General features: G+C 44.9%; 1 protein-coding gene across 2 annotated transcripts in view; it reads right to left on the minus strand.

Annotated features, from left to right (window-relative positions):
• The window catches only part of PTCHD4 (patched domain containing 4), a 115,587-nt gene extending 100,622 nt beyond the window's left edge, over positions 1 to 14,965 (minus strand). The window contains exon 1 of one of the 2 annotated variants that reach the window (XM_074946787.1): positions 14,538 to 14,965. In XM_074946787.1, the coding sequence (XP_074802888.1) occupies positions 14,538 to 14,963 (426 nt within the window). In that variant the 5' untranslated portion in view covers positions 14,964 to 14,965. Of the gene's footprint in view, positions 1 to 14,363 lie in introns of both variants that reach the window. The other variant, XM_074946786.1, reaches the window with a different exon arrangement.
• Between the last annotated feature and the right edge of the window lie 8,573 nt (positions 14,966 to 23,538).

The raw sequence follows: 23,538 nt of genomic DNA on the forward strand, positions 1-23,538 counted from the left end.
CAGTGGAAAAATACAGTGGGGAGATTTTATATACACAGAGAACATGAAACAATGGGTGTTACCATACAGACTGTAACAAGAGTGATCAGGAAAGGTGAGCTATTGCCAGCAGGAGAGCGGGGGGGCGGGAACCTTTTGTAGTGATAATCAAGGTGGGCCATTTCCAGCACTTTATAAGAACAGTGGGAGGGAAAATAAACAAGGGGAAATAGTTTTACTTTGTGTAATGACACATCCACTCCCAGTCTTTATTCAAGCCTAAGTTAATTGTATCCAGTTTGCAAATTAGTTCCAATTCAGCAGTCTCTCGTTGGAGTCTGTTTCTGAAGTTTTTTGTTGAAGAATTGCCACTTTAAGGTCTGTAATCGAGTGACCAAAGAGATGCCCCATCATCTCAGGCATTGGCACCCTGACAGCAGGATTGTCTGGCTATGTAGACTCCCTCCTCAGGCCCTACGCTACCAGCACTCCCAGCTATCTTCGAGATGCCACTGACTTCCTGAGGAAACTACAATCCATCAGTGATCTTCCTGAAAACACCATCCTAGCCACTATGGATGTAGAAGCCCTCTACACCAACATTCCACACAAAGATGGACTACAAGTCGCCAGGAACAGTATCCCCGATAATGTCACTGCAAACCTGGTGGCTGAACTTTGTGACTTTGTCCTCACCCATAACTATTTCACATTTGGGGACAATGTATACCTTCAAATCAGCGGCACTGCTATGGGTACCCGCGTGGCCCCACAGTATGCCAACATTTTTATGGCTGACTTAGAACAACGCTTCCTCAGCTCTCGTCCCCTAATGCCCCTACTCTACTTGCTCTATATTGATGACATCTTCATCATCTGGACCCATGGAAAAGAAGCCCTTGAGGAATTCCACCATGATTTCAACAATTTCCATCCCACCATCAACCTCAGCCTGGATCAGTCCACACAAGAGATCCACTTCCTGGACACTACAGTGCTAAAAAGCGATGGTCACATAAACACCACCCTATACCGGAAACCTACTGACCACTATGCTTACCTACATGCCTCCAGCTTGCATCCAGACCACACCACACGATCCATTGTCTACAGCCAAGCTCTACGATACAACCACATTTGCTCCAACCCCTCAGACAGAGACAAACACCTACAAGATCTCTATCAAGCGTTCTTACAACTACAGTACCCACCTGCTGAAGTGAAAAAACAGATTGACAGAGCCAGAAGAGTACCCAGAAGTTACCTACTACAGGACAGGCCTAACAAAGAAAATAACAGAACACCACTAGCCATCACCTTCAGTCCCCAACTAAAACCTCTCCAATGCATCATCAAGGATCTACAACCTATCCTGAAGGACGACCCATCACTCTCACAGATCTTGGGAGACAGGCCAGTCCTTGTTTACAGACAGCCCCCCAACCTGAAGCAAATACTCTCCAGCAACCACACACCACACAACAAAAACACTAACCCAGGAACCTATCCTTGCAACAAAGCCCGTTGCCAACTGTGTCCACATATCTATTCAGGGGACACCATCATAGGGTCTAATCACATCAGCCACACTATCAGAGGCTCATTCACCTGCGCATCTACCAATGTGATATATGCCATCATGTGCCAGCAATGCCCCTCTGCCATGTACATTGACCAAACTGGACAGTCTTTACGTAAAAGAATAAATGGACACAAATCAGACATCAAGAATTATAACATTCAAAAACCAGTCGGAGAACACTTCAATCTCTTTGGTCCCTCGATTACAGACCTAAAAGTGGCAATTCTTCAACAAAAAGCTTCAAAAACAGACTCCAAGGAGAGACTGCTGAATTGGAACTAATTTGCAAACTGGATACAATTAACTTAGGTTTGAATAAAGACGGGGAGTGGATGTGTCATTACACAAAGTAAAACTATTTCCCCTTGTTTATTTGCCCTCCCACTGTTCTTGTAAAGTGCTGGAAATGGCCCACCTTGATTATCACTACAAAAGGTTTCCCCCCCCACCCCCGCTCTCCTGCTGGTAATAGCTCACCTTACCTGATCACTCTTGTTACAGTCTGTATGGTAACACCCATTGTTTCATGTTCTCTGTGTATATAAAATCTCCCCACTGTATTTTTCCACTGAATGCATCTGATGAAGTGAGCTGTAGCTCACGAAAGCTTATGCTCTAATAAATTTGTTAGTCTCTAAGGTGCCACAAGTACTCCTTTTCTTTTTAAAAGAAATAGTATTTTTCAATCCACCTCATACAAGTACTTTCGTGCAATCTCTTTGTCCTGAAAGTGCAACTTACAAATGTAGATTTTTTTGTTACATGACTGCATTCAAAAACAAAACAATGTAAAACTTCAGAGCCTACAAGTCTACTCAGTCCTTCTTCTTGTTCAGCCAATCGCTAAGTTTGTTTACCTTTAAGGGAGAATGCTGCCCTCCTCTTATTTACAATGTCACCAGAAAGTGAGAACAGGCATTTGCATGGCACTTTTATAGCCGGCATTGCAAAGTATTTACGTGCCAGATATGCTAAACATTCCTATGCCCCTTCATGCTTTGGCCACCATTCCAGAGGACATGCTTCCATGCTGATGACTCTCATTAAAAAAAAGTGTAAATTAAATTTCAGACTGAATGCCTAGGGGGAGAATTGTATGTCCCCTGCTCTGTTTTACCTGCATTCTGCTATATATTTCCTGTTATAGCAGTCTTGGATGATGACTCAGCACATTGTTCATTTTAAGAACACTTTCACTGAAGATTTGACAAAACGCAAAGAAGGTACCAATGTGAGATTTCTAAAGATAGCTACAGCACTCGACCCAAGGTTTAAAAATCTTAAGTGCCTTCCAAAATCTGAGAGGGATGAGGTGTTGTCAAGGTTCCTCCCCCACTCTGAACTCTAGGGTACAGATGTGGGGACCTGCATGAAAAACCTCCTAAGCTTATCTTTACCAGCTTAGGTCAAAACTTCCCCAAGGTACAAAATATTCCACCCTTTGTCCTTGGATTGGCCGCTACCACCACCAAACAAATACTGGTTACTGGGGAAGAGCTGTTTGGACACGTCTTTCCCCCCAAAATACTTCCCAAAACCTTGCACCCCACTTTCTGGACAAGGTTTGGTAAAACGCCTCACCAATTTGCCTAGGTGACTACAGACCCAGACCCTTGGATCCTAAGAACAATGAACAATCCTCCCAACACTTGCACCCCCCCTTTCCTGGGAAATGTTGGATAAAAAGCCTCACCAATTTGCATAGGTGACCACAGACCCAAACCCTTGGATCTGAGAACAATGAAAAAGCATTCAGTTTTCTTAAAAGAAGACTTTTAATAAAAATAGAAGTAATTAGAAATAAGAAATCCCCCCTGTAAAATCAGGATGGTAGATACCTTACAGGGTAATTAGATTCAAAACATAGAGAACCCCTCTAGGCAAAACCTTAAGTTACAAAAAAGATACACAGACAGAAATAGTTATTCTATTCAGCACAATTCTTTTCTCAGCCATTTAAAGAAATCATAATCTAACACGTACCTAGCTAGATTACTTACTAAAAGTTCTAAGACTCCATTCCTGATCTATCCCCGGCAAAGACAGAATATAGACAGACACACAGACCCTTTGTTGCTCTCCCTCCTCCCAGCTTTTGAAAGTATCTTGTCTCCTCATTGGTCATTTTGGTCAGGTGCCAGCGAGGTTACCTTTAGCTTCTTAACCCTTTACAGGTGAGAGGAGATTTCCTCTGGCCAGGAGGGATTTTAAAGGGGTTTACCCTTCCCTTTATATTTATGACAGGTGTGGAGCATGCTTTCAGAAGTCTTAAAAGAGCAACACTCTAATGCAGAAACTACAGAACCCAAACCACCAAAAAAGAAAATCAACCTTCTGCTGGTGGTATCTGACTCAGATAATGAAAAGGAACATGCGTCGGGCTGCACTGCTTTGGATTGTTATCAAGCAGAATCCGTCATCAGCATGGACGCATGTCTTCTGGAATGGTGGTTGAAGCATGAAGGGACATGGAATCTTTAGCGCATCTGGCACGTAAACATCTTGCGATGCCGGCTACAACACTGCCATGAGAACACCTGTTCTCACTTTCATGTGACCTTGTAAACAAGAAGCGGGTAGCATTGTCTCCTGAAAATGTAAACAAACTTGTTTGTCTGAGCATTTAGCTGAACAAGAAGTAGGACTGAATGAACTTGCAGTCTCTAAAATTTTACATTGTTTTATTTTTGAATGCAAGTTTTTTTGTACATAATTCTACATTTGTAAGTTCAACTTTCATGATAAAGAGATTGCGCTACAGTACTCATATTAGGTGAATTGAAAAATACTATTTCTTCTGGTTTTTTTACAGTGCAGATACTTGTAATCAAACATAAATATTAAGTGAGCACTGTACACTTTGTATTCTGTGTTGTAATTGAAATAAATATATTTCAAAATGTAGAAAACATCCAAAAATATTTAAATAAAAGATACTCTATTATTGTTTAACAGTGCGATTAATCACGATTAATTTTTTTAATTGCACAATTAATCATGATTAATTTTTTAATTGCTTGACAGTGATAATTTTTATACTACATTATCAGATATAATATGAAACTACATTTCAAAAATCTAAATGAGACATCATTGGAAATTAAACAATGACAATGTTTCATTCATAAAATGTTCAAATGGATGTTTTGACATTGTCAAAACTTTTCTGAGGTAGAAGGGGTGGTTCTGCTAAAACAAAATGTGGGCATAAATCGACATGATTTCACGAAGAGTTTCAAGTTCAGCAGAACTGAATTTTCTGACAGAAAATGTTTTTGCCCAAGTGTTTCTGACCAGCTCTATCAGTAATATAAATATAGCATGGTCCAGTCTTCAATGTTCCAACCAATGCCCTTCCCAATCACAGCCTCCCACATACCAGCCATTACTAATGCTCTCTAGCTTTACACCTGCACACTAGATATCTTTATATTGCTTTGGGGGAGGCTTACCCTTTTGTACCCATCTCATTCACGGGCATTTTCTGGTTCTCATTTGTATTTGTGCAGCATTACGGAAACTCGGGCTGGCTGCATTTGTTAATCTCCGTTACGAGTACAAAGACATTTTTCTTTGTAATTCATGCAACTGCATAGCCTCAGTGTGAGTGGAGCTCCAAGCTAACCCCCTTGAGCCACTCCTGAGCTGGTTCCTCAACAGGGCATGCTCTCTGAGCTCCCATTCTGGGATGAGATGTAAAACCGATGTCCTGATGCCTCAGTATCATTAAAGACCTCGAAGCACTTTTCATGAGGCACCTAGTCCTGTTCCCCAATGTCCTAATCCGATATTAACTTGAGGGTCGTTCAGGCCTAGTAGACATTGGCCTGCATTGGGACCACTTCAGAGACACTTCACCTCAGGAACATGTCCAAGAGAGATTCTGCCAGCTAGAGTTCCTTAGCGCTCAGGCGCAGTGCTTTCCCTGCTCCCTCCTCAGCATGCTGAATTCCACCCCCACATGCCTGCCCAGATGCTTCTTCCTTGTCCATGATCCTCATGGTGTGAGTCTTGCACACCAAAGTGCAATAAGAAGGAGAACACAGGGGACTTCAATAGTGTCTAGCTGCTAGGCAGAGATATAAGGGGATCAGAAGGCTTCTTAGTCATAGAATTTAAGGCTAGAAGGGACCAGTAGATCATCTACTCTGACCTCCTGTATAGCACAGGCCACCAATACCATCCTCCCAGGAAGTGACCCATCGATTTGTACTCTCCCTGTCCACATAAGCTCCTCCTTTCATTTCTGTTACACGTGGCACCTTCACTTCATGTCCGAAGCTGTTGTGTAGCTTTTTGCTATCTGTTGTTTAAAACAAGAGCTGCTTTTCAGCCCTGAAGGTGCAACCTTTCTGAAGTGCACAGAGTGACTCTCGCTGTTCGCTCAATTGGTGTGCACGGAGGTTTGGGATTCATTGGGATAAAAGGCGCTGTGTACAAACGCAGGACCATGGTCTGAAATGAGCTTTTTCCTCCTCTCAGAAAAACAGATGTTGGGCTCATTCTCTGCCACTTCTGCAACTGTAATGGTGCAGTGCCTCTCTCTTACTACATGGTAAGACAGGTTTCAGAGTAGCAGCCGTGTTAGTCTGTATTCGCAAAAAGAAAAGGAGTACTTGTGGCACCGGTTAGTCTCTAAGGTGCCACAAGTGCTCCTTTTCTACATGATAAGACTAATGCTTTTGTTCTTAGCATAGTATTTTTTAAATGCCCGGCACACATCATAGAGCGAGACAGGTGGGTGAGGGCATATCTTTTATTGGCCCAACTCAAAGCGCAACCAGATCCTACCGGAACAACAGATGCAAAACCTGCAGCCATATCTCCACAGCTGCAATGATCAACGCCCCCGGGAGCTCCCCGTCGACAATGAGTGGGGGTAGCTCTCCCACTGACAGAGCACTGTGCACACTACCACTTATGTCAGCAAAATGTATGTCGCTCAGGGGTGTGTTTTTTCACACCCTTGAGTGATGTAAGTTTTGCCAACATAAGTGACAGTGTCAACATGGCCTGACTTAGCTCCCCAGCCTTGAAAAAGAGCTCTGTGTAAGCTGAACTGCTTGTCTCTCTTACCAACAGAAGTTGGGCCAATAAAAGGTGGCCGCACCCACTTTATCTCTCTAATATCCTGGGAGCAACGTGGCTACCACAACACTGCATACGGCCCATGGCTTATCAACTATTTCATTTTCTTATTTCTTAATTAAGCAAGATGTGCATGATCTCACATGCACACACAGAATAATCAGAAACAGAAGACTATTTATATGAGTATTCATTTTTTTTTCTAGCTTCCTTCCCCCAGCTGCCCCTTATTCCCTCAGCGTACACACCATACATCCAAGTATCAGCTAATGTCCATTTTCCATGCTCGCGGTCAACTCTTCTTATCCTTGGTCTGAGTTGCTAAAGCACCTTTCCTCTGGCTGGGAAGTTCAGACACGTGGCCTCCACTAAGACTCATGGTTAGTGTTTTCTATAGATTTACCAGCAAGGTGTTTTTTGGAATCAGTTCTCAGTCCCACCACCAGAGAGCAAATCCATCAACTCCGCAGTGTGTCCCACCTCCACCGGCCCAGAAAAGGGAATCCTGGAGCTTTCACTCTTCTGCATGGCAACACGATGCACTCTGCTCCTGGATGATTAACCCAGACACCACTAGGCAGGACTTTGAAATGGATTTGAAATACTGGTATATACCACACCCATGCTTACACAGTAAGACATCTGCATTCCTTTCATCCTGACAATGGTTTTACCTTGCCAATAGCTTACCAGAGCACATACTTTTTATGCTTAAAGGCAGGGTAAGGAGAACTATAACCCTATAAGTATAAGCAGAGTTACTCTCATACTTATAGAGTGTACAAGTCACTAGGCTAATGCTTGCGTTACCAATGCCCAATGTGAAACAGCTCTTTGCAGAATCCTGAGCAGGATCAAACCAAGCACTTATATCTGGTGTTTACTAAACATTACAGACAAGAGTCTACTGTCTATGGAGGAGCAGCGGGACCAGGGATCTAGTCACATGCACACAGCTTTCCATTTCTAGTCACTGGCTCAAATCCAGCCCAGACCGGGTTGTTGTTCCTTTTTTGTAACCTGTGGCACTCATTATTATAGCATATTATTATGAATAATAATACCTGGCTCTTATATGGTACTTTTCATCAGTAGCTCTCAGAGCAGGTCACTATCATTATCCCTATTTGACAGATAGGGAAAGTGAGACACTGAACAGTGAAGTGACTTTTCCAAGGTCACTCAGCAGGCTAGTGGATGAGCTAGGATGAGAACTGAGGTCTCCTGAGTCCCAATCTAGTACTTTATCCACTAGGCCACACTCCCTCCCCATTACAGACCCTCCCTGCCACAAAGAGATTACTGGCTAAAGAGATAATACAATAGATGGAAAGGGAAACTGAGGCCTAAAGAGGTGAAGCAACTTGCCCAAGGTCAAATAATAAGTCAGTGGCAGAGATGGGACTTGAACACGTCTCCAAGGCCAGTGGCCAAACCACTAGAGCACACAGCCTTGCACTGCCCGGTGCTATATTATTTGTCAGATACCAATAAGACCTTTGAGACAAGGTCCTTTTTTCCTACATACCTGCAAAGCACATATTGTATTTAAAAAACAATAATAAGGTGAACTATTGTCATAATATATTTGGCACCAGTTAGCATCCTGGTTGCCAGACAGAGAAAGGCCAAGGACTGAGTCGACATGAAGACTAAAATGGTCCCAAAAGTTTGTCCTTCCAGAACAGGGCTAACCTATTCTTGCAGGTCTTGCATGGCCACAACCCATGCTATCAATAAACAGAGAATTTTAGTCTTCATAGCTGTCACTCTAGCAACTAATTTGAACTTTAAAGGGAAAGAAATGAGTCATAAATACACGGAGCAGGTGAAATCCGGCCATGGTATGACAACAATGAAATTCACTCCGGAGATGTGATTGAAACAACATGTTTGTAACAAAACAGTTCTGTCTGGAAAAAGCTATGGTTAAAAGAAAACTCTGGAAACTATGCTCCACTCTGTGTGTTTCTCTCTAGTACAACAGTGCTACTTTATTTTATACAGCTCCTTTCATACACTACTAAGCAGTGACAATTAATGCAATCAAGACACGGGAACCCTCATTATCCAGTACACAGAGTTATGAGCAAGAAAAACACTTGCTAAAGCACTTAGAGTGTGAGTATCAAAATGCCACATCCTCCCTCGCACTGAATTTGGTAAAAATACTAAAATTATGGGCCTAATTCTTGGGTCCATTTCAGTGGCTTAACCAGTTTCTTCAGGATTCCCTATGCATAAAGGGGAACCCTGGGTGGTGCACTACCAGTGTAGGGTCTCTATGGCATCCCTCCTCCTGGCCCCTGGCATAGGTGGCCTCCCTGAGAGAAAGGGGGTATGTCTGGAGCATCCCTTTACCCCAAAAATGGAACAGCCCCTTGGAGTCTCATTTAGAGCAGCCCCGGGATTGCCGGAGCACAATTGTTACCTTTGATCCAGGTTACATTTCTCCACATCGGATCTCAGTCAGCATTGTGTATCTGGCCTCTCTCTCTTCTAGGGCACGAAGCTGGACTAACCTACCCAAGAAAAAGGCCCGGCCTAATCTATGATCCTGTGATGTCTTGAAACAGGTAGGGAATTTCATAAATTAGGGGTTTGTTACAGGAGTTGGTGGGTGAGATTCCGTGGCCTGCATTGTGCAGGAGGTCAAACTAGACAATCATAATGGTCCCTTCTGACCTTAAAGTCTATGATTCTATGATTCATCTTTGTATCTGTTTTGTTGCACAGACTGACCCCTATCCTATCCTCCCCCGCTTCCCCCCAGAAATGCTTATTACCTGAATCCAGCAGTAAGGCTGCTTGACCATTTGGCACTATTGCACTCCAGGATTTGTAACTGCCGTAGCATCTACCAGCAGGGGCAGAATTAACCTGCTACAGACACCACCGCTGCCAAACTGAGCTGCCCTCACATGCCAGCAGGTTCTAACACTGTGGGAAGTGTGGACATTCTCAGCCTCTTTGATCAAATACCGGAGGGGTTAAAGTTAGCGCTGCAAACATGCCGAAAGGCAGCTTGAAGAGCAGGTGTGGGTTTTTTTTAAGTTTTCCCAATCTCTAGAGCCTAAGGAGAACTTAAGTGAAGTTACTTGCTGTTGCCAGCAAACGGTCCACCTCCCACTTTCATGCCCTTCCTCGAAACACCTTGATCCAAAAGGATGAGACTAAAACTGTCCCCTGCCTCTGTCCTTCCTCTTCTGAGCCCAGGATCCCCTCCCCACTCAGATTTTGTTGTGATGATTTGATTTATACAGCAGCTGCCACGAACCTCAAAGCGCGTTACAGCATTCGAAGGTGTGGGGCTCAGCTGAGCCTGAGGGTACCAGGCGCACTATGCAGCTGCACCGCCCCAGGAGAACTGTTGGGGGAGGGACAGTGCCTTGGGGAAGCCCAATGCTTGGAGCTCCCAGGCAACCAGGAGAAGCCTGCAAGTTGTACCATTCCTTAGGATGGAGCAACATGTTCAGCTCTTTTTGCCTGGGGCCATGCTCTCCTCTCCACCCCTTCGCAGTGGCTTGGGCCCCCAGAATCACAGGAAGTCCTTGGGAAACAGCAGGCAAGGGAGATTCCTGGTACACAATTGGAGCTGAGCTCTTTTCACAGGACGGCGATTAGCGGTGCCTCGGGAGCTGCTGAGTGCTGAGCATGTGGAAATCTGGCTCCACAGCAGCACCTGTAGCATTTTGAAACCATTTAGGGTCATGAAGTGAGCACTGTCTTGAGCCATGGAGGAGATAGGGAGGTTGAACACAATCTCCCACACAACACTCCACTTAACTGAGTTTACAGTTATCAGAATGGCTGCTCTATGGGGAACTAATCTAGCCTAGTGTTCAGGAATGACTAATACATAACTGAGGGCAGGGTTGCCAAAAATCTGTTTAATGAGGAACCATTTGACCAATGCCAAGTAGTTAAATGATGTTTAATCTGGTGTTAAATAGGTAAGAAATTCTAAGACAGAGTCTTTTGATAGAGAAATTGGAAAACAAAGATACAAAGAAAACAACGAAGTAACATTCTGTGCTTGTATTTCTATCCAGTTTAATATTTTATTTCATTTTAAATATTCTCATTTTTAATTGCTCCTTCTCCTAATTGGGAAAGGAAGTTAACTGGGACAATGACAGCTTACTGTAGGACTCAGGGGATCCAGGTTGGATTTCCTGCTCTGCCACAGAGTTCCTGTGTGAGCTTGGGCAACTCACTTATACCCAGATCCTCAAAGGGATGTAGGCACCCAAGTCCCACTGGGACCTGGGCCTTAGTCTCTCAGTGACTCCATTCTCCCTTTGTAAAATGGGGAGATAGCACTGCCCTATCTGCCAGAAGTGTTGTGAAGAGAATAAATATGGTAAAGAATGTGAGGCCCTCAAATACTACAGTAGGGGTGTGGACATGTAAAAACGACTTCATGCAAGCGACTGAATAGGAAAATCCCAGCTCTTTGCTTGTACCTCCCAGGCTGCCTGGTGCTGCTTCTTAACAATTTTACCCAGCTGCTTCCAGAACAGATAGACCATACCACTGAGACTGTTCACTGAGATGGAGCAAAATCCCGCTCAAATTATTCACACAAAACGACCACTGAAGCCCATGGATTTGGCAAGAGTTGACTCATTGTCAACCCTTAACTCAGGCTGAAAAAGCAAGGCCCACTGGTGGCTGGACTCATCAGTAGAAAGGGATGGAAATTTGTGCTGTTCACAAGGGTCTGTTTGACAGAGATTACAGGGACCACCGACAAAACCAAACCCTGCTTGCATCTGAGGAAGATCATCATTCAAGTACTCAGGCAAACTCGGGCTGGCACACACCTATTGGCCGCAACAGAATAAAGACACTGGGGACATCTTTCCAGTTCACAGATAAGTGGTATAATTTTTACAAGCGATCTGGCCAATCTGAGGAGTGATCACAGAGCCCTACCTGTAATCACTGCCCAGGGAAAAGTCCATTGGCACCAACAGGCTAAAACCTAATGTCCTTTCTCCCGTTGGCTTCAGCTTCGTTGGCTGCCCTGGAAGTTTACAGGAGTAGGAGGCTGGGCTGTGAGTACAACAGGGGAGCAGGATCCAGTTTGGTGTGGGGGGGTTAGCTCTCCATTGTTCAGTATTCGGTAAGCTGGGTCACATCACAGCCTGCTTACTTCACTGTTTCATTGAAAAGCAATAAAAAAAATAGAAACCCCCCCAGCCCTCTGACAATGTGCTAGATAATCACGTTGGGACCAGGCTCCTCGGGTGTTGTTCTCCCATGCTGAACATCCAGGCAGTGATCTAGCTAAGTGGACACAGTGTACAAAGTGTTTGTTTGTAAACACACACTGACCACTCAAGAGCTATCCTCACAGGGCTAGATTGTCCCAGCCCTTCCTCCTATGTGCCGGGGAGTCTGAGGAAGCAAAGGCACTGCTGGTCCCAAATCAGCCTTGCTCAGATTGTGACTCTGGGGCAGCAGTGGCTACTCAGTCCATACTCCCCCACTGCAAGCCAGTGAGTAGGGAGGGTGGAAAGGAGGCAGAGGGAGTAGCAGCTGGCTTTTCTCCCATCTTACCAGCAGGCCAAAGTGACTGGGCACCCAGTCGAAGAGTCAGTTGCTCCATGAAAGGGGGTGAAGTGCCTATTATAGCACAAGGTGGCAGGGGAGGAATTATGGCTCTGAGTCCACCAGCTCCCTAGTTTGCTCCTGGGATGGCACAGCGATGCACCACCCATCACTCAGGGCAGGCTGGCGGTTACAACCCAGCCCTTGATGAGAAAGAGAACCAGCACCGACAAACTGCACTTCTGAGGGACCATGAACTTTGCCCACGAAGGATTGTTTAAAGCTGTCTCAGAAACACTGGGAACGCTCTTCTTCCACAGTAGTTAGCCCAAGTGGGATTTTTCAGTGTTTCACTAATACAAATAACAAGCAATTACAATAATTAATTCACTTTATTCTAATACAATCAGTCAGGGATTCTGGTTTCCCACAGCCAAGTACTGACGGGTGAATAGAAAGCTCCTGCCCCCTGCCCTGTCCAAGTTTAAAGCTAGAGACTAAGGAGCATAAATTCCTTCTCCTGAGAAATGCTGAGCACCTGGCAACTTCCTTGGGAGTTAGAGATGCTTGGCAGGTAGGGAGTGTCTCTCAGGGTCAGCCTTTCGGCTCTGCGAAAGTCCTTACCAGTGTTTAGAATTCATTCATTACATGTATTTGGTTCAGTCACTAGCAGATGGCAATTTTTATTTTTTTCCATATTTATTTTTAGAGCAGGAACTCTGGACATCTTCTGGGAAAGAGAGACAGCAGATCACCCTGACCTTTTGCCAAGCTCAGTTAGATGTCCCTAGGGTTCTCTCAGAGCAGCGCTTACACAAATAAGGACATTTTTTCAACTTCACACAACCCTAATTCAACTCCAGCGACCCCCTCTCTCCTGTTACGAAACGGTTTTTTGACACAGGAGACAGTGTTGAACCAAATTCTTAGATAGTTTTTACTGAAACAAAACACCCAATAAGGCAAATCTCCATCTCTCTTTCAGACTGTAAACTCTTTGGGGCAAGGACTGGTCTTACCTTGGTGTCTTGTATAGTTATCAATAAATAATAAATAAAAAGTAAGGGCAGAGTAATAACTTCAGGGTCTGGCCAGTAGTTACAAAAATCTCTACCATCCTCCACACCCCAGGATGCGTGTCTTCCAACGAAAGGCAGAAACAAAAATCCACTAGAAGCCTCAACGTCTTAGAAGAAAGACCGTAAGACATTTTTTTCCCTTTGTGGGATTACACCTGACCCATGAGTAACTATGCACTAGGTAATTCTGTGACACTTGACGAGGTAACTCCTGCAGATAATGCAATGCCTCCTGGAGGAGTCACATTGGCAGTAATCCCTGAAACTTCTCTCACCAGCCTCCTGAAGACCTTAGTCTTATTTGCTCTGAGCAGACAAGTTCTACTAATCAACAACCAGCCTAGAAAACCCACCAGAGGTGAAAACACTATGTAGGGGGAGGTAGCGTTAAAATGGGCAGGTGTTTTGGGCTGAGTGTATATTACTTCCATTGGCGAGACTGAAACTTAGTTAGCCTTTTGCCTTGTTTTGCCTTTACTGGAAACCTCTTGTTGATGGGATCCATCCAGTACTCCAGCCCAGCAGTCAGTGGCAGTGCTAATTATTTTCACACTGGGAGAAAATGTCCACCCCCTCCTATGCATGCAGGTAAAGAAGACAAAGAAAAGCCAGGACACCTGGAATCAATACAATACAAATCCTCTGCTGTTCCTACCACACCTACAGAGTCAGTGAGAGACAAGAGCTTACTATGTATTTGAGGAAACCCTTCTCTGGCCATGTTAAAGGTGGATGATTCTGGCATGCCAGCTGGGGACTGTAGATAGGGAATCAAGATACATTTGCACCCCAGCTCTCAATGATCAATCCCCACAAACTGTGATCGATCCCCCATCCCCACACACACCCTCATCCCCTGCTCTGATGGATTAACCCTTAAAGATACTAGGGCAGGGTCTCACGCTGGTTCCTTCCTTGAATGCTTCTCATCATTAGTTCCCCTCAACGCACAGCCTCCCCGCCCCTGAAAGGAAATGCATCCCTTTTAATGCTTCATATTTTGGTTCCCTGGTTGCTGTTTAGGACAAGAAATGAACTGCTGCCTCTTTAATTGGCAAAAGCATGCAGCAAGAGCATACCTTTAATTTAGTGTTGGGATAGCTCACTTGCACCCTGGCTGTTGTCTTATTGGAGAGGGCAGCCTGCCTCAGATCCTCTAGCACTGAAATAATATCATCCAGCACGCATTTCTTATCCTGATTGCTCAACACACACAGATGGGGAAAAGTATAATTATAGCCTTTGTAGTTCACCTTCATTTCCAGCACGGCTCGGTGGATCTGCAGGATCACATCAGCCTGATGCAAAATATTGCCTCCTGGTTTGGAGAGGAGGATCACCCTGCCATACCTCCCCGGGGTGTGCAAGTCCGAATAGAGCTGGCTTTTGGACTGCTCCAGGGGGAAAAGGCTACTGGCTAAGCTCCGCTCGATCTTGGCCAGGCTGTGGCTGGGGGCTACCAGCGTCTCCAGGTCCCTTTCCGCCTGGAAGCGGTTGAGCAGGCTGAAGCCGAAGATGATGGTCAGGACTGCGGGCAGGGTGAGGAAAAACACCGGGTGCCTGCTCACGAACAAGCCCAGCTTGTAGCAAAACGACTGAAGCCCTCTGTGGATCACCTGCCGCAGCATCCTCCACCACATCCAGCTTGCAGATGCTCCCGGGCGTCTTCGAAAGCACATGTGACATGTGTGGCTCCTTGCCCCCCTTCCCGCCCGGTTCCCCTTTCCGCCCCCTCCCGCCCCCCACTCCCACTACTCCTTCGCAGGACTGCAGCAAGGCAGCCCACGATCGATCCGTGGGGCGCGCGCGCGCGCGCGTGTGGAGGGGCACTGGGGGCAGGGTGGCGCCCGGGTTATTTCCCCCCTCTCACTCCCCCAGCTAAGCAGCGTCGCCCCCCTTCCCGCCCCCCTTCTCGCCACGGCGGCTCTGGCATTGTGCTGGGGTCGGCCCTGGCTCTGCAGTACCGGAGCGCTCCCGCTCCCCTCCACCCCGAGGGAGAGCCTCGCTAGCCATGTGCCCCGGCGGTGGAACAGGAGAGGGGGGGTGGGAATGGCTGCGGGCGAGCTGGGGGGGGGGGGTCTATTTTTAGTGCGTTTTCCAGCAGGGTCACACGAGGCAGGGGGCTGGTGTGTGTGTGAGAGAGAGCGAGCGGGAGGGATCCCAGGGAAATGAATGATCCTCGGGAATTAATAGCAGAGGGGGGAGGGTGTGTGTGTGTGTGGGGGGGGGGGGGGGTTGCCTGGGATCCCCCATTCACCTCTAGGGAATTGCGCTCTGGTGGCAAGGGGCGGCTGCGGCTGCATTTGAAGGTCTCCCGGGCCACGCCAGGCTGGGGGCACGCGCCGCTTCTCGCCCCGCGGCGGGCCGGGGGTGCGGTGCCGGGGAGCCGCAGCTGCGGGCTGGCTGCCGGGACTTCTGCTTGGGACAGCGGGGCCTCTCTGGGGGACACGGGGAGCGGAGAGGGCGAGGTCCAAGGGGCTCCGGGTTCCCAGTTTGGGAAGTGATGGTGGGGGCATGCCCCTCCCTGCCCATTGTGCCTGGTGAAAGCCGGTCCCATCGCTGCTCTGTCCCGCAACACCCTGCGTTAGAACCCTGACCCTCAGTTGCTTTGTTTCCAATGTGTGTGTGTGTGGGGGGGGGGGGGGGGCGTTAAACAGAGTATCTCCCCCTCCCCCCCCCCATTTGCACTAATATAAATGTAGCTTCCCAAGCAGGGGCTGCCCCACAGATCAGCTGAGGAAAGCTGGGGGAGAGGGGAACTGGGGGAGAGGGGAAACAGATCCCGACTGCAATCACCTGAAACAGAGCGCACGAGTGCAGTGTTTGTCAACCTCTGCGATACCAGGGACTGGCTTGCAGCCTTCCTAAACTCTGTCAGGGACCAGCGCAGGTCCATCGACCGGTTGTTGAGAGACACTGGACTAGAAGATCCATACACCTAACAAAGGAATTTCCTAAAACTAGACACTAATTACCAGCCCCTTCAAGAATAACAACCCAACGGAGGCTATAGGAAGGACAATACCCCAGAAAAAAAACCTCTCCAAAATATAGCCACAGACAAGACATTGCATAAGAGCAGAGGATTCGTTTATGCTGTTTCTGAGGCCAAGAGAAAGGTGCCTAATATCCAGGTGGTTGTTTGCAGGACAAGAGTTCTCTGGCTCATCCTCTGAGTGGAAGTTTCTAAGCAGGAGGAATTGTTTTTAGAGTGCTTTAGCCAGGGATGCTTGGGACAGCAGGTTCAGTGTTAGCAGTGGTGATAACACCTGACAGAAGAGAGGAAGGGTTTCCCCTCTAGTATAATCTAAACCATAGGTTTATTGATCTCTAATTTAAGTCTTAAGGGGAAAAACAAAACAAAACCCAAAATAGCTACTTAATGGATTAGCACCTTAAAAATTCCAATAGACTGTATAGCCAGTTTTGTCAACAAAAACTGATTGATCCTGGTAGGGTATCGGTGACATTGTGAAAAGCTTAGGATATTGTGAGTTGCTTTCCTAACAAGCTAATGTTGCAACACAAGGAGATCAAGAGACAGAAAAAACAACAGAAAGCTTGAGCCCATTGGTTAAGAGATTTGACTCACACCAAGAATTACTAACAGGTGCTAGACAGAGCTTCCTCATTCATCCAAATAATATACCACAGACCTTGCAGAGAAGAGGTGTCACTGAATTATCCCTAAGCACTCGGGAGACTTGCAGTGATGGATCTTGCATGGCATTACAACAGCCAATCACTTTGTGAGCCACATCCCCCCCCAGGTGTCTGCACAGTGACCATTTTGTTTGGCCTCGATAGGGGGGGTTCAATTTTTCCCCCATTTGATTCCTCTTTTTGATTTTTTGTGGCAGCTATTCATTGCCTTCTGCAGGGTTTTCTCCAGGCCCCAGTATTCTGGCAGGGACATACAGTGCTTGCCCACAGCCTGGCTTCTGCTTGACCAATTTTTTTACCCAGGCAGGCTAAACTGGCAGTTTTGAAATCTCACATGCACAGAGTGGAGGGGCAGAAGGGAGTAGTGCGCTGGGGCTGTTTCACACACCGATTGGGGCCTGGCTGCAGATTGACTATTCCCTTTCATAAACTGACAATCTGGATGTGTTTCAGCTGACCTGATACATTGTTACTGTTTTGGGTGAACTTGATGATGGTGACGCCTTAGTGATCTATGTGCATAACAGTTAATATTTTTATAACACAGGTCTATGTTTTATATGTAATTTCACAGTGTATAAAGGTGTTTTTCCCATCACTAAATTCTCTCTCTCTCTCTCTCTCACACACACACTTACTTTCCGATCTGATTGGACACACAAAAGGGGGTTTGTCAGAATCTTTGCAATTGTTCTTTGTTATAGTTATTGCTTTTACTTCTATATCTGACAACACAGATCACAGACATGAGGTTATTGTGGTTTTGAAGGAGCCAGACATCTGACTCTGACACAAGGGAAGAAAAAGCAGGAATACAAACCCAAATTTGTGCAGCTAGGTGCCTGAGTTAGCTTCCTCAATCTACATTGAGGTGCTGCATTACGTTTAGGTACCTAAAGACAAATGGCCTGATTTTCAAAAGCACTGATCAATGGGTGCTGCAGGTGCTCAGTGTCTTCAAAAAAAAATAATCAGGCTCTTTTTAGATCAGTGCCTAAATATGGATTTAGAAGCCTATATTCAGGCACCTGCATTTGTAAATACTGGGCATAGTCCTTATGGGGAAGGGTACTAACATGGGTACTCAAACAACAGCAACAAAATCACGATACCAGATTCTCTGCGCTGGGAATTAGCCTCAATTTCAGCTATCGGCATAGCTGTACCATTGCAAACTGAGTGCTGGAAAGGAAAGGAAGTTTGATCCTTTCTTGGTTCCAGGCAGGGTTAAACTCCACCAGTGCAAAGTGCAGCTTTCCTTGTTCACTGTACCAACAACTGAAATCAGGTCTAATACCCACTTGGGTCAAGGTCTAAATGTAAAGGTCCTAGTGTCATCTTCTGAACTTACACATGAGCTGGTCTCCTACATGTCATAATCTATCTCCATGTTATTACAGAGGTGAGTACATAATGACACGGGGGCCTCGAGCACTGGTGCACCATGGTCCCTCCTATTCTCTGCCCGTGGCACAGAACAGTCTAGTCTCCTGTGGGCTGTAATACTTCGGTCATCTCATTTCGGTTGTTGGATTTAGTGTGTGGGTGTTGGTGGCCTGCAGTATACAAGAGGCCAGACTAGATGATCTAGTGGGTCCTTCTGGCCTTAAACTCTATGACATAGAGAAGTTCACATCAGAGTATGTTTTACTCTGTAATGTTTCCTTCAATGAGGGAAAGGTGAACACACACAATATCCCATTCACTATACACAGGTTGTAGCTCTGATAAATGTTGTATTTCACAGTACCTGGCATGCGGCGGTGTGCCATTGGAAGCGGTCAGCCATGTATGAATGAGACATGAAAGTGCCTTTCATTCTGAGGCGTTCAGGGTAAAAAAAAAACCAAGATTGTACACAGAGGGACTTTTTGAGCCTGACAGTTCTTTACCTTGCATCTCATTTGGTCATTTACAGCAGTACAAAGTCACTGCAAAAAAGGTGTAAATGCCCTCCCTCCACAAAATCGGGTAATGTTTTACACTGAATTTGCACGTGTGTAAGTTACTCCACAACATGTAAGGTAATTAACAGCAGGGCTCGTTTGAACCTTGCTGTAACCCATGGCATGTGGTTCCCTGATGTGATTCACCAGTGACGCATTGCAATGAATATTGCCTGTACTGGGACCAGTGCTATTCAACATACTCAAATGATCTAGAAAGGGTAAGCAGTGAGGTGGCAAAGTTTGCAGATGATAAAAAATGATTCAAGTCCAAAGCAGACTGTGAAGAGTAAAAAGGGATCTCACAAAACTGGGTGACTGGGCAACAAAATGGCAGATGAAATTCAATGTTGATAAATGCAAAGTAAGGCAAATTGGAAAACATAATCCCAACTATACATATGAAATGATGGGGTGTAAATTAGCTGTTACCACTCAAGAAAGAGATCTTGGAGTCACTGTGGACAGTTCTCTGAAAACATCCACTCAATGTGCAGCGGCAGTCAAAAAAGCTACAGAATGTTGGGAATCATTTCCAAAGGAAAAGATAATACGACAGGAACTATCACAATGTCGCTATACAAATCCATGGTACACCCACATAGAATCACAGAACTGGAGGGAACTTCGAGAGGTCATCTAGTCTAGTCCCCTGCACTCAAGGCAGGACTGAGTACTATCTTGAATATTGCCCACAGTTCTAGTTGGCCCATCTCAAAGAAGATATATTAGAATTGGAAAAGATATGGAGAAGGATAACAAAAATGATTAGGGGTATGGAACACCGTCCAAATAAGGGGAGATTAAGACAACAGACTATCCAGCTTGGAAAAGAGATGACTAAGAGGGGAAATGATAGAGGTTTATAAAATCATGACTGGTGTGGAGAAAGTGTTATTTACTCCTTCATATAACACGAGAACCGGGGGACACCCAATTAAATTAATAGACTATAGGTTTAAAAACAAACAAAAGAAAGTATTCACACAATGCACAGTCAACCTGTGGAACTCATTGCCAGGGGACGTTGTGAAGGTCAGAAGTATAACTGGGTTCAAAAAAATAAGTTCATGAAGGCTGGGTCCATCAATGGCTATCAGCCAGGATGACTAATCCTCTGACTGTCAGATGCTAGGACTGGACAATAGCATATAAATCACTTAATAATTGCCCTGTTCTGTTCATTCCCCCTGAAGCATCTGGCATTGACCACTGTCAGAAGAAAGGACACAGGGCTAGATTGACCACTGGTATGACCCAATATGGCCATTCTTATGTTTATGTGATTTATTTATTTTTCATTATCACATTTCAGGTTGCATGGAAAAGCAACATGGCACTGGACTGGGAGTCAGGAGAGCTGGATTTTATTCCTACCCATGCCATTGTCTTGCTACATGACCTAACTCAACCTCTTTGTTGCTTAGTCTCCCAGTTGTTACAATGGAGCTAATACGTACCCACCTTTGTAAAATTCATTGAGATGTATGGATAAAAATTGTTGTTTACATGGTCAGTATCATTGTTAAGAATTTCTGAATCCTTGAATGTACAGAAATCATGGAATTAGGATTCAGTGAGTGCAGAGGAAAGTCGGGGGCAGGGAGATGTCTTTTGAAAATGCAACGTAGCCTCCTAAATCATTTAGGTGCTTTCCAAAATTGAGTCAGGCACTTTGGGCCAGATTTTAGGTACCTAAAGATGTAGATATGATTTTTTTTTAAATCCAACTAATAAGATACTTAGCTCTTATATAATGCTAGGCACCTATGTGCATCGCTAGGTACCTAGAGATGCCTTTACATATCTGACCCTTTGGAGCCCGTCTCACTAATGTTCCTGACTAAGTTAAGTTTCAAAATGGGATTTAGGCTCCTAAGTCACTGAGGTATTTTTGAAAATTTTACCCCTCCCTGTTCCTTTTGGCCAGATCATTCTATGTACATTTTCTATCCCTTTCTTGGAATTCACCTTCCCTGCCCCATTTCTTCACCTAATTAGAGCCACATTACTCACTTCAGTCCCAGAGCTCTATGAAAATACCTACCGCACACTGGATAACTGATATTTTCATTAGTGCTTGTACATTTCATCCAGGGGAAAATGTTCCACCAGGAAATGCAGTCTTCCCACTGTTATTTGCAAAGTTCAGCTTCTCAGATCGAAACCATGACTGATTGTGAATTTGCCGTTTCTACAATGTAAACAGATTTTTCTGGGGAAAATGAGCCTCACACTGCCTGAAGCATTTCAGACTACCATTGGAACCCCACCAAGAGGAATCCATTTTTGTTTGACCAAACTTGATACAGTATATTGGGACCCTGAAGGGGCTACATCTAAGTAGCTGTTCTGCTTTTTCAAAACCCTTCACTTTATGGGGGAAAGAGATGAAAATGAAACAAACAAAAAAATGTTTAAACAAAAAAAAATGTGATTTTGCTGGGGTTCCATAAAGCACTGAGAATTTTCATACAGCTTCAGTGAATCACTTATGTAACAAAAAATCAAAGCCACGTGGTGCTTGTATAATGGAAAATTATGGCCAAAAGAAAAGTAACTGCACCATCGTGCCAGCTACATCTGCTCCTTAGCAGATTTGTCAAAATCAGGCAGCTGTCGCTTGTCTTGCCTTTCTGGGCCATGTTGTTTTAGCTGTGTTGGTCCCAGGACACTAGAGACACAGGGTGGGGGAGGTAATATCTTTTATTGGATCAGCGTCTGTGGGTGAGAGACAAGCTTTCGAGCTTACATGTAAGATATTAAATAAAAGATAAAATAAAATCTTCAATAAAAGATATCACCTCACATGTCTTTCCGGGTCAGGTTATTAAGACATTGGTAGCAAAGCAAACTCCAGCAACAGCTGATCTAAGGTAATGTCCCACATTCTTCCTAAGCAGTTTTCCGACAAGGGAACAGCAAGCAATGGTGCTGGTAGTGCAGATGGATTATTATTTAACGTTTTCTTGTGGTGGGCCAAGAGGCCTCAAGCAGGTCAGGACCGCATTGCGCTAGGTGCTGTACTCTCATATAGAGAATGACAATCCTTGTCCCCCAAAGAGCGTGTATTCTGAAAGGCAAGATATAGCAGATGGTTGAGACAAATGCAGACTAAGGGAAGACAGAACAACAAAAACAGAACATTGTCATAAATTCTTGAAGGCCAGGAAGGGCCATTAGACCATCTCATCTGACCTCCTGCATGACACAAGCCATAAAATTTCACCCAGTTACTCCTGTATTGAGTCAAATAAGTTGAATTTCACTAAAGTATGTCTTCCAAAAAGGAATCTAGTTCTGATTTTAGCACACACTAGCTATATAAAATAACAGCTAGCCAATCAGGTGCAGTCATCACTTGCCACAGCCTAGTTAGTGGTTATCAGCTTGCAGTTTCCTTACTGCAGAGATGAGTTTTGAGGAGACACTTGAAGGAGGATGAGATGTTGTTGCCCTTACAGATGGATTAGGTTTCCTTATACATATGGAGAGAGGACAAATGGCTATTCTGATAATATTAAAGTTATCATCGACCTACAGTACTTGGAGTGTAGGGGACAGAGTCACATTACATTGGCTGCATACATTCTTCTCTGAGAATTCCCACAAGATTAAGATAGGCAGTTCCTCCTCCTTGTCCTCACTGGTGGAGCCCTGAAGAGCCTAGGCCTATGCCAGTACTCTTGGTCAGTGTATATACTAGACCACTAGAAAGACTGAGAAATGCTACAGGTAACAGTGCCAATAATACACTGACAACACCCAGCTCTGTCTCACAAAACTCTATCAGCATCGACATGGAAGCTAGGTAGGATGGATGGCCCACCGATTAGAGCACTAACCTAGTGCCTTGGAGACTGTGTTCAATGGCCTGCAGGTTCAATTTCCTCTGCGATTTTGGGCAAGTCACTTAGTCTCTCTCCACCTTAGCTCCCCACAGTAAAATGGGATAAGAACATAAGAATCCCTACTTTGCAGTGGTTGTGAGGGTAAGTTTATTAAAGATTGTGAGGCTCTCAGATACAGTAGTAAGGGGGCCAGGCAAGTAAGTAAAATACAATAGATACTGATGAAAATATGCATATTTAGAGACATGGCTCATCACACATTAATTTCCCCCCAGTGTAGAAAAATAGAAAAGATGGAAAAGAGCTTGCTTATTATCTATGTAATACACGATAGTGGAGTGAAAAAGTTTTACTAGTGTGAGTCACATTACTCACACATCACGTTGCCACGCGTGAATTATACAAGGCCCATCTCAAATGACAAAAAGCAGATAAGGCTTTAGAAGTCAATATTAACAATATGAATGAAGTGCTCCAAAGAGTGAATAAGGGGTCAATATTCTGAACCCAGTGAAGTAATATGTTCCCTGTGGTTAATACCAATGAATGGCATCAGCGGCGTCATTTAATGATTCCATCGACATGTTAATGAAATTTGCTGAGGATTCTAAGTCAAGAAGTATGAGTGAGACCAAAGATATAACACAAAGGTGCCTAAAGAAGCTAGAAATATTGCCAGAAAACAGAAGATTCAATTTGGAAAAATGCTACTATAATTTGGAAGAAAAAAATGCCAAATGCAGACCCGCAAAGCAACGTATGACAGCGCACAGCAGATTAGATGGGAGTTTGAA

This window comes from Natator depressus, chromosome 3 (genome assembly GCF_965152275.1).
Source record: "Natator depressus isolate rNatDep1 chromosome 3, rNatDep2.hap1, whole genome shotgun sequence".
NCBI lineage: Eukaryota > Metazoa > Chordata > Testudines > Cheloniidae > Natator > Natator depressus.